General features: G+C 40.7%; 1 protein-coding gene across 2 annotated transcripts in view; it reads right to left on the reverse strand.

Annotated features, from left to right (window-relative positions):
• Window positions 1-16,691, reverse strand: part of lsamp (limbic system associated membrane protein) — a 476,457-nt gene continuing 459,766 nt past the window's right edge. For both annotated transcript variants that reach the window (XM_004567024.4, XM_004567022.3), the window contains 3 exons: window positions 14,088-14,208; window positions 7,837-7,985; window positions 1-3,648 (listed from right to left, as the gene is read on the reverse strand). In XM_004567024.4, coding sequence (XP_004567081.1) covers window positions 3,551-3,648; window positions 7,837-7,985; window positions 14,088-14,208 — 368 coding nt within the window. In that variant the 3' untranslated portion in view covers window positions 1-3,550. The remainder of the gene's footprint in view (window positions 3,649-7,836; window positions 7,986-14,087; window positions 14,209-16,691) is intronic.

Genomic DNA, 16,691 nt, shown 5'->3' on the forward strand with positions numbered 1-16,691 from the left:
TAACAATACATATATTATTTTATTTGCATGTTACATGGTGATTAACACAACATGTGTTCCAAGCTGTCTCCAGAAAGAAAAGGTTACTTTGCTTCGACATTTCATGTCACATTCAAATACAGAACACTGAATTCAAACAACTTTATTTTGTTAACATTTCTCATATACCTTTATTACATGTCATATTTTATTTTTTAGAAACTGACTTCAATTACCTTATACCATAATAAAGTAAAATAGAAAAAAAGGGACATTGCTGTGTCCTAATCCATGATTGAATCTTAATTCCCCGCGACAAAGGGAAGGAAGTACAAACATGATAGTTACATTTGCCTTTTAAACTTTTAAATGTAGAGTTGTATAAACACAATCTTATGGATTTGCTGACTTTACAACATTCTACAGTAGAAACATAATGCTGTATATACACACAGAGGAAGAGAAAAAAAACAATCTAAACTTAATATAGAGGGTTACAAGTGTAACCATAGCTCAATGGAAAGTAGATAGTTAGCTGCTGGGCCAACTCATCATTTATCTCATGCCTCACATGTATGCCACTTTTCCAGCAGGTTAATCATATAAACAGATGAGTACACACGCACACATACACAAGCCAGTTCGGCGATGTTTTGAGGCAATGCTGAGTAGTAAACTACATAGCTGTATCTACAGTCTTGAGTAGATATCTAGGTCTGTCTGCAGGGGGTTGGTGCTGTGTCATTATAGGCTGGCTGTTGGTTTCTATGAGCAATGGAATAACACCAGATCTCCTTTTTTCTCGCTGCTTTATGGATAAGACAGAGCTCCATGGCTTTTACATCAGTGGTCCTATAAGTCAAGTGCTTATTAGCTGGTTTTAACCCGCACGGAAGCACTTCCACATCGGTGAGCTTAGTCTCATTGGAAAACACACCTGAATGGCAGAAATTCTAGACAATGACCTGTATGCAGGCTCATGAAATTAAATGCAGAACACAATTTGGGGATATCTGACCCAGCTTTTTTGGTCTGTCAGGGTCTCCCCCGCTGAAATAAAACAAAGAGACAACACATTTATTTTGTCTCTTCTGTAAAGCTCACTGGTAGCACAGACCATATTTATGGAAACTGATCATGAAAAACTATTTCACCACAGCTACCAGATCATTCGGCTCTAATTAAGGTAAGAAGATAACTGCTGATAAACTACAATAGCGTCCTCAAGTATGGTTAAGTTAGAGCCTAAAAATCAATCTGCAGACTGCAGTATAAAAACACCAGGACTCATTCGCACAGTTGTAAAATAAAACCAAATAAGATAAAATAATAAAAAAAGCACGCAACACAATAAAAGTGTAAAAACAAGCAGCTTCTTTCGTATTCTAAGAGATCTGATCGCAAGACATTGTTTTCGTTGTGTCTCATGGAGCTAATGGAAATATGAATTCATAAATGCTTCAGTTTTGATTAAAAACGCGGTGGGTTTTCAGTCTCTGTACGTCTCAGCTTAGACTGGAGCATTACCAACACTACACACACAGCCATGGCCTCAGAAGCATTTACAATGAGAGAACACACTGGGAACGAGTCTTTTAATGCGTGACAAGGATGACATTAATTACACGTGTGTTTTTACAGTACTATCTCGGCTTGGTTGTTTGAAAGAGCGGAGACCTGAACGCACACATCCAATCAAAGAGCTGAGCTGGGCACTGGAGTCCAAACGCTATTAGTCACCACCAGTGTCAGTGCTGTCTCTTTAACAGCTACGGCCTACGAGCTGCTCCCTTTGAAAGATTTTCTTCAAAATATCAACACGTAACATATTTATTTAACCATTTTGTTCATAAAGAAACTAACTCACTGTTCAGTCTAAGCATTGGCAAAAGAGTGATTAGAAATCTTGCTGTAGGACACGGTGAGGTAACAGCACTATTATTCTCATTATTTCTCATTTGTTTGATTTTTTTCCCCATAAGGCCTTCAGCACAGTGGCCTTGGTGACACTGAGGGGAACTGCATTCAGTATTCATTTGGTTTCTTCTGTCATATTAAATCTCAGGTATGCGTAAGAGCATTATGAAGCTCATAATACTCCCTCTGTTTAACATCATTTAAGCTAGCACGCATCTCGTTTCAAGGACAGGTACAATAATTACTGCACAGAATTATAAAAAACAAAAAACAACATAAAAAACATTGTTGTATAATGGGTATCTGCCAGGTCCAAAGGTCTGCATTTCATTAATCCTCAACAAATCACAACCATATTCAGAATCATGTAAAATGAGCTTTTTTCATATATAAGGACAGTGGATTCATGAGGTGCACACAAAATAATACCCCCAATATCTATATAATATGATTTTTTCTGTATCATTTTCGTATGAAAACACGTGTTTTTGATTAAGAGAAAAACAAAAAAGTAAGTCATTCATTGGTGTCATACATTTTTATCCAAATTCCAGCAGTAGGGATAAAATGATCCTAAAACTCATCGACTGAATGCAAACACTGCTCGGTGCAGCCTCTGAGATAAACTGCACATCATGGTTTTCTTATCATAGAGTAATACAAAATTTTACTATGTACAATACGCATCATTATAACCTACTGTGTGTTTCTCTTCCCTGTTCTCTTTTTTGTTGTTGTTTGTAAGTGAGAGTCTAGAAAGAAAAAGAAAAACAGGTTGTTTTTTGGAATAATGGGGAAGGGTCGCAAGATATCACAGAGCTCCAGACAAACTCATTTCTTCAGGTTTGTTTCTGTTCCCATATTTCTGGGCTCCGCTTGCAATGACACTGATTGCAGAGGTATCTGCCTAACACTATATCTGTGTTTCAGCACAGTAGCATCAAATTACAGCTCTAATCTCATCGCAAAATCAGCCGTAGCAGTTTCCCTTTGAGTTTCACATGTGTTAGTTTGAAATTTACGTGTATATTTGGCAGATGCTTTACGTGTTTCTCATTAATGCACTGGTTATAAACACTCGGTTAAATCTACGCTTTAAGTTAACATAATACATCTAAGGGAGTAAGAAGAAATACACCTCATGTCTTCAGTAGTCCTAGAGACAAATGATTGTTTTCTTGGTGTCCCTGTGAGCCAGGCCACCTTCATTTTTATTCCCATGTAGACAACAAAAAAACAAACAACCCCCCCACAACCCCCCTCCCAAAGCCCGACCCAGACCCAGAAGACAAGATAAAGCAGAAACAAAAGAAGTGCATACCAATCAAAAAGAACAATGCAATTCTTTAAAAAGCACTGTTTGCTTGTTTTGTCCTTCATTTTACTCTTTTTTTTTTTTTGTTGTTGTTCCTAAAACATTTTACTCATAACTCATCGTTTTTTTTTCACACCTGTAAGCAGTGCTCAACAGCACGTAAGGTTTCTGTATCATGATGCAAACAGTCTGGGGAAGAGGGCGGCAAAGTTGGTAATAAGGTAGCAGTAAGGATGCCGGTGAGTTGGAGAGAAGAAGAAGAAGAAGAAGAGCGAATGGGGCGGAAGGCCAAGGTGCGAGGCTGGGGGGAGAGAAGGGGAAGGATAGAGGGCAGGGATATTAACACTTCAAGAAAAGGCAGGCGAAGGAGGCTAGCAGGAGCCACAGTGATTGAGATACACAGGCAGAGCCGTTGATATCTCTGCCTGTCCCGGGTCCTGTGTGGAGAAGCAAAGAGAGAAAGGCAGCAGGGTTAATAAGATATTGGTTTGAACAAGAAAAAGAACAATACAGTTTTATTTCCTTTTAATCCTGCACAAAAAAGGGTCATTGCATCGCTGTTCTGTTGCTAGCAGACATTCTACACAGTAAACTGGAAAATAAACATGTGTTTGTAGCCTTTTGCAGGAGTTTTTGGTGACATCTAGTGGCCATGTTGTGCCATTGACGCTGTGTTATTCAGTGATCATTCAACGCTTTAAACCACAGAGGAGGCATAAACCGGTGAGCCTGCTGATCAAGCTTAATATGACAGAAAAAAATAAATAAATGCAGTCTTGTTGCATAATACAGGAAACTGCAAGCTGCTGGTTTAACAACTGCCTGTAATACTTGTTGCCATGTTTGTAGCTCATCAAGCTAAGTTAAGTCAGCAGTAGCCAGGCTATCAGGTTAGGTATATGATCAGTGAAAATCATGTGATTTGAATGCTAAACAAACACAACTAAAGTAAGTTTTACCTGCTAGTTGCATATAATAATTGCAGAACTTGTTTGGGCCCTCCATATGTTGCATTTCTACCAAGTTCATGATATGGAAAGTAAAAATTCCTTCACATTTCCCACAAACTGGCTTTTTATGACTTTTGATCTCTGCAGCTTTCTTCCACCACTCTTCTGCACAAGATTTATGGAGCGAATAAACCGACATTTAGACAGTATTTTGAGTGTAAAAGAAACACTTATCACCTTTTCCTGTGTGTCAGTCCAGTAAAATAAATGTTAGATGTCACTAAACTCAACAAAAACACAGACCTAACTTATCCAAAGGAAATATTGTCATGGACTAATGTTGATCTGTATCCAGGCGTTCTGTGGGACTTTTGTTACTGTTTTATTATATATTACTACTTTGTTTCTATATGTTGGCACTTTCTTTCTTTCTTTGGAGTATCACGAAAAAGGAGGTTTTATTGCCACCAAAAATAAATTGATCATCTCTTTTAACTTTCAAACATGTTTCCCTTTTGTTCAAATCCCAGTCTGCAGTGTCAGTGCAGATGTCTTCCTTTGGGAGCTAGTCTCCATTTGGCTTTGCCTCCCTGCCACGATTTCATCTTTTTACAGCTTTTAAGTGCTGGCAGAGACAACGAGACACATTTGTCACAGTGAGTGGAGCCACTGCTGGCCACGGGAAATGTGGGTTTGTTGCTCTGGTATTGTTTACGGCGCTCGTGGCATATTATACATGCACCCATCATTTTGAAGTGTGTTGTTTTTGAGTGCAGTTTGATATAAAATTCAAATGTTGGGTACACGACGGCCCTCTGAGCTCAAAGCAGCACTGTGCCAGCCAGGCTTTGGGGTGTGAAAGCTCAAAGAAAGCAATTCAAACAGCATTAATTTTGTGCTCAGTGAAACAACTGTGTGGGATCTCTGACAGCTGCCAATGTGAAAAATATGATATTAACAGCGAACCATAAAAGTAATGGTGGAATCATCACCCGGCTCTGCGGCCCTGCGCAGCTTCACGATTCTTCAGGCTGAACCATTTACGAGCGCTGTTTATTCCTCGATCTTCTCAGCAACCCCCACATGTTCTCATTACCAACAAAACAACTCTGATAACCCCGCTGTATGCCATTTGATGCCCAGCTGCCGACCGTGTTTGAGCAGCTAAAGAGCCTTATATTCAGAAAAACCATGAAATCAATAGTCTGTAAAATAAATCAAAGTGGATTTAACCACTGCTCCAAATAAAAGAACTCCAAATTGACACCAGCGCTGCTCTTGTGGATCTGGATGTCTGAGAAGTTTAGGTGCCAGAGACGTGTGTGTGATTGTGTATGTCAGCTTGTTAACATGCTTTTTTATACCCTCAAGTGGCCAAAAATCAGTGATGGAACTAGAACGCTTCATGAATATTGCAAACATTTACATGCTTATGAATGCAGCTCAGTTATTAAAGACATCCGCACTGTGATCTAATTTTAGTTTTGATGCTTGTGAATTGAGACAAGCTTTGGTTACATCTAGCCCGATCCCCCTTCTTCCCTTTTAAATCTTCACCACCGAGCTGAGGGTGCCTTTGTGTGTCTGTCCCATTCTTGGGTGCTGAAGGTGGATTAGGACAATCTGGGGGGACATGCTACTGTTCTGGGAGAGTCTTCTCTCTCTGTGTCTGTGTTCGTTGGTCTTTCCTTTATGTGTGTTAGCATTCTTGAGTTTTGCCTCTTGGTTTTTCTGTAGTCTGACCTCACTCCATGTCCTAATGAACCATATGCTTCACTTAAAATACGTTTGTTCACCTTTGGAAAGGAATACTTTGCTTTTCCTGAGGTTTTTTCCCATTAATAGTTCTTTTGTGGTGTTTTTTTTGCATGTTTAAATAACGTTTCTAAGGGCAGAGACTGCATCACAGAGCACAGAAACAGACTTGGCTTCTCTTTGACTTTAGTCTGAAACTTAAAACTTTTCACCAACTGCCAAAAGCTCATTTCATTCTCCCGCTCGAGCCATCTTTCCTAAATTTCTCTAAGTGTTCAGCAAAATCGCTCTCACGCAGAGTTGAGAACACAGTCGGCCAAATGACTAGAAATGAACACACAGTGAGCTCTTTACTTCTCGCAGTCGTTCAGCAGCGAAGCTTAAAGCAGAGCACACAAACTGCAGCGAACTGCTGCTCTTCTGGTTTTCAATAGTTCAGCAGGAAATTAGGTTAATAAAATTAACACTTAACCTCCATATTCATTATCCTTTAGGTGATTTTTTGTGACAGAGGACAGGAAAAAAGAGGTGCAGTAAAGGAACACCCAGGCATCTGCAACAGCATTATAGCATATGGGCTGCCTGCTACGCCCAGTGAGCAAAACCAGCACCCCAGGTGACGTCTTGGTCATACATGGTGTAGTGATGATACTATAGTCTTATTGTTATATATGAACACACAGGGACTGCATAGAAAGGGGTGGAGGATACGTGCTCAGCCTGAGTATACAGCAGCTTAACTAAGGGACCAGCCCCATAAATGTTACAGAGAAGAAAAAGTTTGAGCTTAATCTTTAAAGCAGAGAAGGTGTCCGCCTTCCCAAATAATCTGGACACTGGTTCCACAGAGAGATACTGATAGCTGAAGGCTCTGCCTCCCATTCTACTTTAAAAAACTGGCAAATTCAAGTAAGCCTGCAGTTTGAGAGCGAAGAGCTCTACTGGGACAATGTGATACAATGAGGCCTTTAAGATATGATGGAGCCTGGTCTTTCAGGACTTTGTACGTGAGGACTTTGAATTTAATTCCTTGATTCAACGGAGAGTCAATAAAGAGGAGCCAATATAGGAGAAATATGACCTCACTTCTGTGTTTTCAAGGCTTTTCAGGGAGCTTTTAGGACAAATGGTTAACAGAGAATTCGAGTAGTCCACCCTGGAAATAACAAATGCATGGACTAGTTTTTCAGCATCACTCTGAGACAGGATGGTTCTAATTTTGACATGATCAAATCAATTTATTTATATAGCACTTTTCACAGGATAAAAACCACAAAGTGCTTCACAGTAATATAAAACAGAAATACATAAAATACATTAATAATAAAACACACAGCACAAATCGAATTAAAAGCCAATCTAAATAAATGAGTCTTAAGTTGGCAAAGATGGCAAAGATGAACTCAGTTGGCCCTAAAAATGTGTGTTAGCGGACATTTCCTGATCATGACATTAGTAATGGACACCAGGGTGGTACTAGCAGACATCTAAGTATCTGGTTAGACATGTTGCTTATGGCCAAATACAGCAACTCTAGCTTTGTCTGACTTCACAAGCATAAAATCATAGGTCACCCAGGTCTTTATGTCTGTAAGACATGCCTCTAATGTCACATTTAAATAGCACATGGAAGTAGTGAGGGTGGTGAGCAGGTCTACCAATCAGAAAGTTGGTGATTTTATTCCCATCTACTCCAGCTTGTTTTGAAGTATCCTTAGGGCAAAATACTGAATCCAGAGTTGCCCCGAGGGTGTGTGGGGGTTAGACAAGTGCTTAGCTATAGAAAAAAGTGCTCACATGAATATATGTGTGATTGGCTGAATGAAGCTTGTAGTATAAATCACTTTGATCGCTCAGTTAGAGTAGAAAAGTACTCTATAGGTACTAGTCTATTCACCATTTTATTGTGTATATACTCACTATAGAGGAAAAGGCTGGCATTCTGGACGCCCAGTCGGTTTGAGGCCACGCAGGTATAGTTCCCATAATCCTCTTCAGTGATGTTGGCAATCGTGAGACTAGTGGTAGTTCCAGAAGTTTGGATGGTGATGCTCTGGGTATTAGCCAGCCTGGAGAGGAGACGTAGACCAGACAGTTTTAAGAAACTTCAAAGTAACAAAGATTAAAATTAGGTCTTGAAACCAGAAACCTTGAAACAACATTCAAAATGTCTTTACAAAGTGATACATTATATATGTCCATATGTTTTATAATCATGTCTGCCTGCAATGTTTTGCTAATGGACTGTTACTGTACTGGAGTAAAGGTCTTCAGATAGCCAAGCCCATTAATTACATTCCAAAACAAGTTGTACCTTCTAGCCGGACGTTACTTTGCATCAGCGGGGGTCACGCTGCTGAACTCTCTGAGCGTAGGCGTTGTGGCTGCTCAGAAGAGCGAGATAAGCCTTTCTCATTTTGGAACAAATTTTTTTCATTAACAGTTTGATAGGACGCTGCATTTTACCAGCAGGTGAATGCAGCGTCCTATCGAGCAAAGAGAACAACATGCAGTTCGCACGGGGCGAGGGGAAACGCCTGTGAAGATTTAGCTTTGGATGAATACCTGCAGAACTTGCAAACGAGTGGAAAAAATTATGCGTTACTTTCTTTCTCTAAATCAACAATTCAAATGTCACTGTTCACATTATTTTAATTTTCTTTCTTTAACACCAACCAAAAGAATACTTTCAGTTGTTTTCGTCCAGATGAAATACCAACACGCTGCTAGCGACCGTCACACTTCTGACTGTCGCTGATGTCAACCTTGAACCCCACTCACAGCAAATGAATCAATACAGCTTTTGCTGACTCAGACTGTATACCTTGCTGATGAACTGCTCCTTATATCATCACGACTAAATAAAACTAATTTAACGCCACGCCGTGCATAATGGATTCGTCTTGTTCTGGGCTGATTGAGCGCTTTCATATCATGAATGAGGTGAGGCTCATTCAAGGCGCCTCAACTTAATCCTACTTAAGTCGGGGTAATGTGGTAATCGGAATTTGAGCAGAGGAGCGAGAAGTTTGTGCTGACACATACGAGGCTGATAGGAAGTATTAACATAAAAAGGAAACGGCACATCATGGCACAGCATAATTTGGTTTGCCGGGGTGCTGCGGTGGCGGTAGGGAGTGTTGAGGTCCTTGGGAGTGCTGGGAACAGTGTGTGTGTGCGTTTGAAAGTAAGAGAAGACGGGGCAAGTGCACCGGCACAGTCTCCCCCTCCCTCTCTGATGATAAGGCCAGCAGCAGAAGATATATTCTCCAGTGTGTCTTCATGAGAAGTGACTGCACTATTAAAAAGGCCTGCCTGCCTACGGAGCATGCTGAGCGATCTAGATAATGCACAGCACTACAGGGAGCTGAAAACAAACACCTATGTTTGTTTTTTTTACAGTAGATTGCAGCTCATGATTTGTGATGCTCTGGCAAGAGTCTGAATGGACGCAGACAGAAAAGATAGAAGTCTCTTTTGTTTTCACAGTTTGCTACAAAGGCTGTTAGTTCACTTAACCAGCTGCAGAAAACTACGATGTTATAATAAAAAAAAATTAAAATGGATCTGTGTCCTCCCAGAGTTCACCTTCTCCATATTTGCATTTATGGAGCTCAACATTTTAACTTTTAACGCGTTGGCACACGCAGCTTCACGACTTCCATCACTTCTGATTTCAAGTTCATCCTCAAATATGCCTGTGTGTCTGCCAGGTTCTTCATCTGGCATAATACACTGGAATATATTATCTGAAATTTGGCAGGAGTTGTGGATGTCAACCTTTTTTTCACCCCCCCCCCTTTATTTTTGGAGGGACGCTTTTATGTTTGATGATTTTCCTCACAGGCAGAGGGCAGCAGAGCTCTACTGGATATCTTCCAACCATTGTTTCCTAATGCAAGGAAGCTACAATAAAACCCTGAACTGAAATGATTTGACCCCGTTTATTTGGCAGAGGGCATGTGGTGCGCTCACGAGGGCTGCAGTCTCGGGCCGGGACAGATGAAAGACCAAAGCAAATCATCGGACGACAGATTAGATTCCGCAGCCTGTGGGAGCATCTAAAGTAGGTCATCAGCGCCAAGGAGAGTGACAGGTCTGTCATGATTCAGGGCCAGTGATAAATGAAATCAAGAGGAGAGTCCTGCTGAGACTTGTAACCCAGAGATGATTGAAAATGCTCTGGTCGTTGTGACAGCCGCGCGTCAGCTGACAAAACAACAAACATATCCGTCTGTCACACTAGCTGACAACTCAGTTTGGATTTTCTCATGTCAGGAGCACGGATGGAGCGAATCACTGTTCAAAGAGCAGGAGAAGCATCCTACTTTAGATGCTTTTGGAGATAGGCAGATGCTGATTCTAAGTTTTGTAGTGTACTGATTTACAACTTACAAATGTGGAAGCAGTGGGAGAATGCAAAAAGTGCAGGAAGGGTCATGACATCCAGGTAGCATTATCACTGCTCTAAACTCATGATGTATCTGTCTCTGCTGAGGCTAATTGGGTCTTCAAGCACTGTGAAGATTCTCAGAGACCAGCAAAGTCAGAGGCGTTGTGAAGTAACGCTCATTTCTGTTTCATAGCATGAATTTCAATTCATCACCTGAGGAGATTTCAGCGAGACTGACAGAAGATGGATGTTTGCAGTTTTAGTGGAGTTAAGCTTCTCTGCTCAGAGTTCAGCACCTCGTTGTGTGTTCACCAGCTCGTGCCAAACAGTTTGTTCAAACTCTGGATTGTTTGTTTCCTCAGTTTGCTCGGTGCAGGTGAGAGCAAAGCTTTTGGAACCAAAAATTGGTGCCTCAGTCCCGTTCCAGGCAAGCTGCTGTGTTTTTTTTTTTTGTTTTTTTGGAGGGGATAAAACAAACCCGGGAGAGGAAGTGATTACAAAAACTGCTGAAGTCCTTCTAAGCTGACTTTGACGAGGAGGCAAAGTTTCTTTGCAATGTGTGGGGCCGCCACTCTGTAATGCCACTGAAAGAGTTGTTTTACAACACCTTTTACTGCAGATCAGTGAGTCCCAATAAAAAAGAAAGAAACAGTATAAAAATATTAAAGGAGTTAAGTTATCAAATACAATGAGATTTAACCAGAATAATCCTAGATCTGAGAGGTTTCGCTAATTAGAATAGCGACCAAAGCTAATGAGAAAACTTCAGTGGAACTTTTAAATATACTTCTAAAAAATGTAGAAATGAGAAGAAAAGAGTTCTTTCCTTTCAATTATAACACACTTCCCTGCCGAACTTAGCTGTCTGATTTTGAGCTTATCTGATCAAAGGAGTATAGGAGAGTTGTTAATTTGTCAGTTGTTATTAGTGATATCACCTATAAAGATTTCATCAAGTTGAGATGAAAGGGAATGAATGATGACCATTAGAGATTTTTATAGCTTTCCAATCAAAAAGGGCACAGTGTTTATCAGCATAAACCTGAGCTGCAGTTGTTAGCACACCAGCTAAATAGCAAAGAAGTGTTCCTTCTAAAGATCAGGCACACTGCTCATTAGCTACAGCAGCTTCCTTTGTTTTAAACAGTGAAGAACTTGAGAACATTAGCAAAGGTATGGTTTCATTAGCCAAAAAAGTTTTATTATCAAAGCCTTTTCTGATGTTGCTAAAATTTAATGTATAACATTTGAATATGTTTAAAAATATGAATACTAAGAGCAATATCCTGAACTGTTTTATTATTAATATTAGAGCTAATGTTTATCCTTAATTCAATGTAGCACAGACTTGAAGAACCTTGTTTATCTTTTACAGGTATTTAGCTGTCGAGGCCGGGGCACTCGACTAGAACATTTGTCTTTTAATAGACCGTGCTTTTGCCCAATATTACATGTTTTAGGCCTCTTCTCATTTCAGTGTAATTCATACAGAAACATTATGTATCACACTAAAATAGCAGAAGATGCTTTCAACCAACATAGCAAGTTGGAGCCACAGATTTTATATAAGCAGATTAAAGAAGAAGAAGAAGAATAAACCCCTGCTGACAATTAGGAAGTACACACTTTTCCAAAACGGGTGGTATGATAATCTTTTACTTGATGTCTGCAGACATAAAAAGTAGGCAACTGGAAATGAGGATCTACCCTAAATCTTACACCTTTAACCACATATATGCCATATGAGAATCTAAGACTGGGCAACAGCCCATTACATACAATTGAATTTAAATGCAGATATTATCTGATAATCTGTGTGTGTACGAGGTTAAACTAATTAAGGAGGAAACAAGCGCAGGAGCAAGACCTCCTGTAAAGAATCAGGTAAATAAGACACAACCAGGCAGTAAAATTAAAAAGCCAAGCAAAGATAAATGATATTATTATTGTGCATTAACATCACCATCGTCCAAGGAGAAAGAGCAATAACATTTTCCACTGGTGTAGAGGAAGAAGGGTGCCTTGAATAGGCGCACGGCCAAAATCCTCTGCGGGACAAAACAACTGAGATGGATGAGAGTTGGAAACAACAGATAATGCAAAAATATTTCAGCTACTACCATTAATCTTTCTTTTCAAGCACTGTCATGATAGGACTATTGCTTTAGAGAGTATATCTGTGATAACACTCTTCCAATATTTTTCCTACAGTCTTCGGTGAACTTTTACTGCAGCATGTATTTTTCGTCTTTATTTATTTTTTCTTATCATTAGCTTGTTCCCGTCGAGCCCTCTGCGTTCCCACACTGACTCAGCCGTTGAGTCTGCAGCTGAGGAGGAAATTTCTCAGGTTATTAAATGACAAGTGTTGAAACTGAGGCACTGGCTTGTCATTCCCTTTGAATGCCATTACATTTCCTTCCTCTTCAAGTGTTTTTCAGGCACACGCATGACACTTAAAAGAGATAGCTTTCCAATAAACATCTGTGTCTGGTCACACAACTGGCAATTTCACAGGAGACAGTACAGTGCAGGGATCCAGATTTCCATTTCAGTGGAATTACTTTCAGTAAAAAAAGAAAAGGAAAAGAGTTTCTGAGATTTTCAGCAGCTACACCATATAAAGTAGCAGCAAGGCCGATCTGGTGTCGTTTTTCTCTTCTCAAAAGAATGTCACAGAAACCACTGCTGCGATGTTCAATTAACAACAGAATAGCAGCAGAGTGAACGATAAAGTGGGTGATTACTCACCAATGAACTACACGGACGATGTTATCAAAGCCAGACAAGGGTGTGACAATGGGGACCACTGTAAGAGCACATTTGACAAAGGAATCAAAGCAATCCATTATAACCACTGGGTCATAATACAGAGCATGCCTAGCACTGAAAATATGAAAAAAACACTTAGAGGCTGAGAAGGGATCAACTCAGGACAAACCATGCAGAACGATACTGATGGAAGCCGTTTTTAATGCACAACAACAAGCAGGACCTTGCTGTTGCCCTGTTATTTAAAGACAGCTCATACAGTGAGTTAATTCATTACTCGCACTTAATTCTTATAAAATCTATTTAGCCTCTATGATTACTTTAGGTGCAAAGCCAACAACCTAAATCAAGTTTTCTGACTGCCTTGGGCCAAGAGAGGTCAAGTCCATTCAGAGTCATTTCCGCACGCTTTCATCAGTTGCCTGTGACCAGCAGCACTTTAGCTGTAACTAATTAATAATGATCAGACATAAAAAGGTTCCAGGACAGGATTGTAATTCACGTCGAGTATGAGCGTTTCAAACATCGTGAAGGCTTTTTTCCAGGACTGTGCAGTTTCCAGTCATTTTAAATGAGAGAAGGTTTTCCGTCTTGAAACACTACAGGAGTTCATTACCATCAGTCAGTGAGTTGCCATGGTTGTTTGTGGTAAGGGAGGCTGATGGCTTGCCCTCTATGTAATGGGTTGTTGGTACACAGCTTGATTGTATGCGCCTGATGTTGTTGTTTCAACTGTATTAATATTTTAGTTCACTCTTAGCCCTTGATTGGTCTTTGTGGAGGCAAAGAAAACACACAGGCTGAGATTACAACCTGAACTTGAGCCACTATGTGAACTCTATTTATCTGCAACTTTAGACAGCCAGCATTTTTCACTGAAATTTGATCTTGACAGCTGAATGTTGTGTTATCTCTCCTTCAAGTCATTGTTTATGCAGTTCTAGTAGTGTGTAGTGTGGTTTGCAGTGTAAAAAAAACAAAAAAAACAAGCGGGTAATGCTTTTACCTTTTATCGTCTCTGTACCATTCGAACTCTGGTGTGGGGACTGCGGTTACTTCACACCGCAGTGTCCCGTTGCGGCCCACGGGAGTCTCGGAGCTCTGGGTTTTCTTTATTGTTGGAGGATCTGCAGAGTCACGCAATGCTGACATAAGTCACACGTTAATGTGTGGGGATAGGTATCTTTGAAATAGTCAGACTAATATAGTGACAAGCATGTCTGAACAGCATTACTAATATACAGTTGTGGTCAGAAGTTTACATACACTCATCATGGGTATAAATGTCGGGGTAATTTGAGTCGTTTAATGACTTCTTTCAACTGTTCTTTTCCAGAGTGGAATGTTTATACAGCACATGTCCTTAATGATTGTAATGACTTAAAGCTCCAACCTCATCTCCACTGAAAATTTGTGGACTGGGCTTAAAAGTAGAGTCTGTGCCAGGAAACCAACCAATTTAAATGAACTCTACCGATTCTGTCAAGAGAAATAACAACCAGAATGCCAGAACCTTGGTAGCATCTGGTTGAGGTGCAATTTGCTTAGGAACATTAAACCAGATATTAGTGGAGGTAAATTCAAAGTAAATCCAAAGTACATTCAAACTTGTGCTCCCAGTTTTTGTAATTAAAAAGTCAAGTCATGAAAAAGAACAGTTCAAAGACATCGTTAAATCCCCAAATGACCTTGACGGTCAAGTCCACAATGACTGTACATAAACTTCTGAGCAGAACTGTGAGTGCGGTGCAAAGGAAATTTGAATTTAATCACAAACACTTGTGAGTTGACTTGATGCATGCTCAATCATCCAGGCAAGTAAAAAGGTTGAATCTGTTCACCTGGACGTTTGCAGCGTTTCCCCAACCTTATAAACAATTTCCCTGCCGGTGACTGATGCCCTCAGGGGTCGGTGCATTGGTGGTTCTTGGTGTCCGGGGCTGGGCGCTCAGGTATGTACCAGCTCACTCCCGGTGGCTACTTGGCGGGGCCTGGCGCCTGTTGCTCGGTCAGGCCTCCTCCGGGGTGCGGGGGGCCCTTGGGCCTCCGGCCTCTGGGCCTGCGGCTCGGTTCACTCTGGCACAGCTGGCTGCCGGCAGTGCTGGCCCCCTCTAGCTTCTGCTCGGTGGCTACTGGGTGACGCCTCGTCTGGGGATCCTCAGCCCTTCCCATGAAGGTGGCACGGATGCCCCTCCGGTGGTCCTCCTTGGGCTCTCGCACTCTGGGGCCTCTGGATGTCTGGGGCCTGGATCTCCTCCATGCCTGCTTCATGCCCTGGGGGACGGGGCTATGGCTCTCTACATCCTCTTGCAGACCATTACATGTGGAAACCATTTGAATACAAGCGCGCTGATCCACACAGGTGTGCACACGCGTGTTCACTGTTCGTAGACTTAAATTACACCTTTCTTGGCTGCTACTTCAAAGCACATTGTGCGCTGTCTGTCCTGCGTGCTGCACAACAACATTGAATATTTAGTATTTACTGCTGTTTACACTTAGCTAGATTAATGCGATGGTGTTGTGTTTAGTATGTTGCTTTGGTTTTTTTTGCTTGTTTTCTATTCTTCTTCTCTCAACAGGTGATCCAGGAGATTTTATTTTATTTTATTTTATTTTTTTCCCTTTCTCACTGTCCCTCTTCCCTTCTGTTTTTCTTTTCCTTCCTCTTTCTTTCTCCTTTTCCTATCCCTCACTCATGTCTGTCCCGTCTGTAACATCTGAAAATAAAATAAATAATAAAAACAAAGGTCGATCAAATGGACCAATACGGCAATGCCACGATGATCCATTTGGCAAAATAAATCCATTGGGTATCCTTGTTGGTCTTCAGACAACAATTCTGACGGCTAAAGAACCAAATGGGACAGGCAAAAAATAAAAAAATAAAAAAATAAACAATTTCTGATCAATGGTCATGATAATTTGCATAATAATCAGTGATGAAGGTACTGATCTTATAGCCCGTTGTTCATTTAGTGCTCTAGGTTCAGTTATTGTGCAAATGTACTGTTTATAAGGTTGGGGAAACCTGCAGTCAGCTGAGACTGAAGAAGTCACTTGAATGAGTGACAAAACATTTCTCCCACTGAAAACGCTGCAAACGTCCAGGTGAACAGAATCAACTTTTTGCGACTTGTGAGTTGAGTGTTTGCCACATTTTGTAGATTCAGTGTAAGATTTTGCTCCAGTTTTAGCTCTCACAGCTCAAAAAACGATGTCAAACAGATTATCCAGGTCTCGATTAATCAGTGAACTTAATCGACTGAGTTCACATTTATCAAGTATATTAGCATTCATCATCCACACATAATCATTTTCCACCCCAATGGCCAAAAATGTGTCCCAAGTGGATTAATGCCCATTTTCCAGTCAGGATAGGAAATGGTTTAATAAAATAATCTTTATCATTTAATTCAGGCACTCAGTGTTGGCTAAAGTGCGGTTTGGGCAAACAGCCATCCATGATTTATTCAGATCAAAGAGAATTCTGTAACTTCTCTTTGGGGGAGGTGTTGGTTTGCGATGGCTCATGAGCTCTTCATCAATCCTGAACAGCCGACGAGTGTATTAACACTTGTCAGGATATAAACCGTGGAAAGGACGTGAT

This window comes from Maylandia zebra, linkage group LG14 (genome assembly GCF_041146795.1).
Source record: "Maylandia zebra isolate NMK-2024a linkage group LG14, Mzebra_GT3a, whole genome shotgun sequence".
Classification (NCBI taxonomy): domain Eukaryota; kingdom Metazoa; phylum Chordata; class Actinopteri; order Cichliformes; family Cichlidae; genus Maylandia; species Maylandia zebra.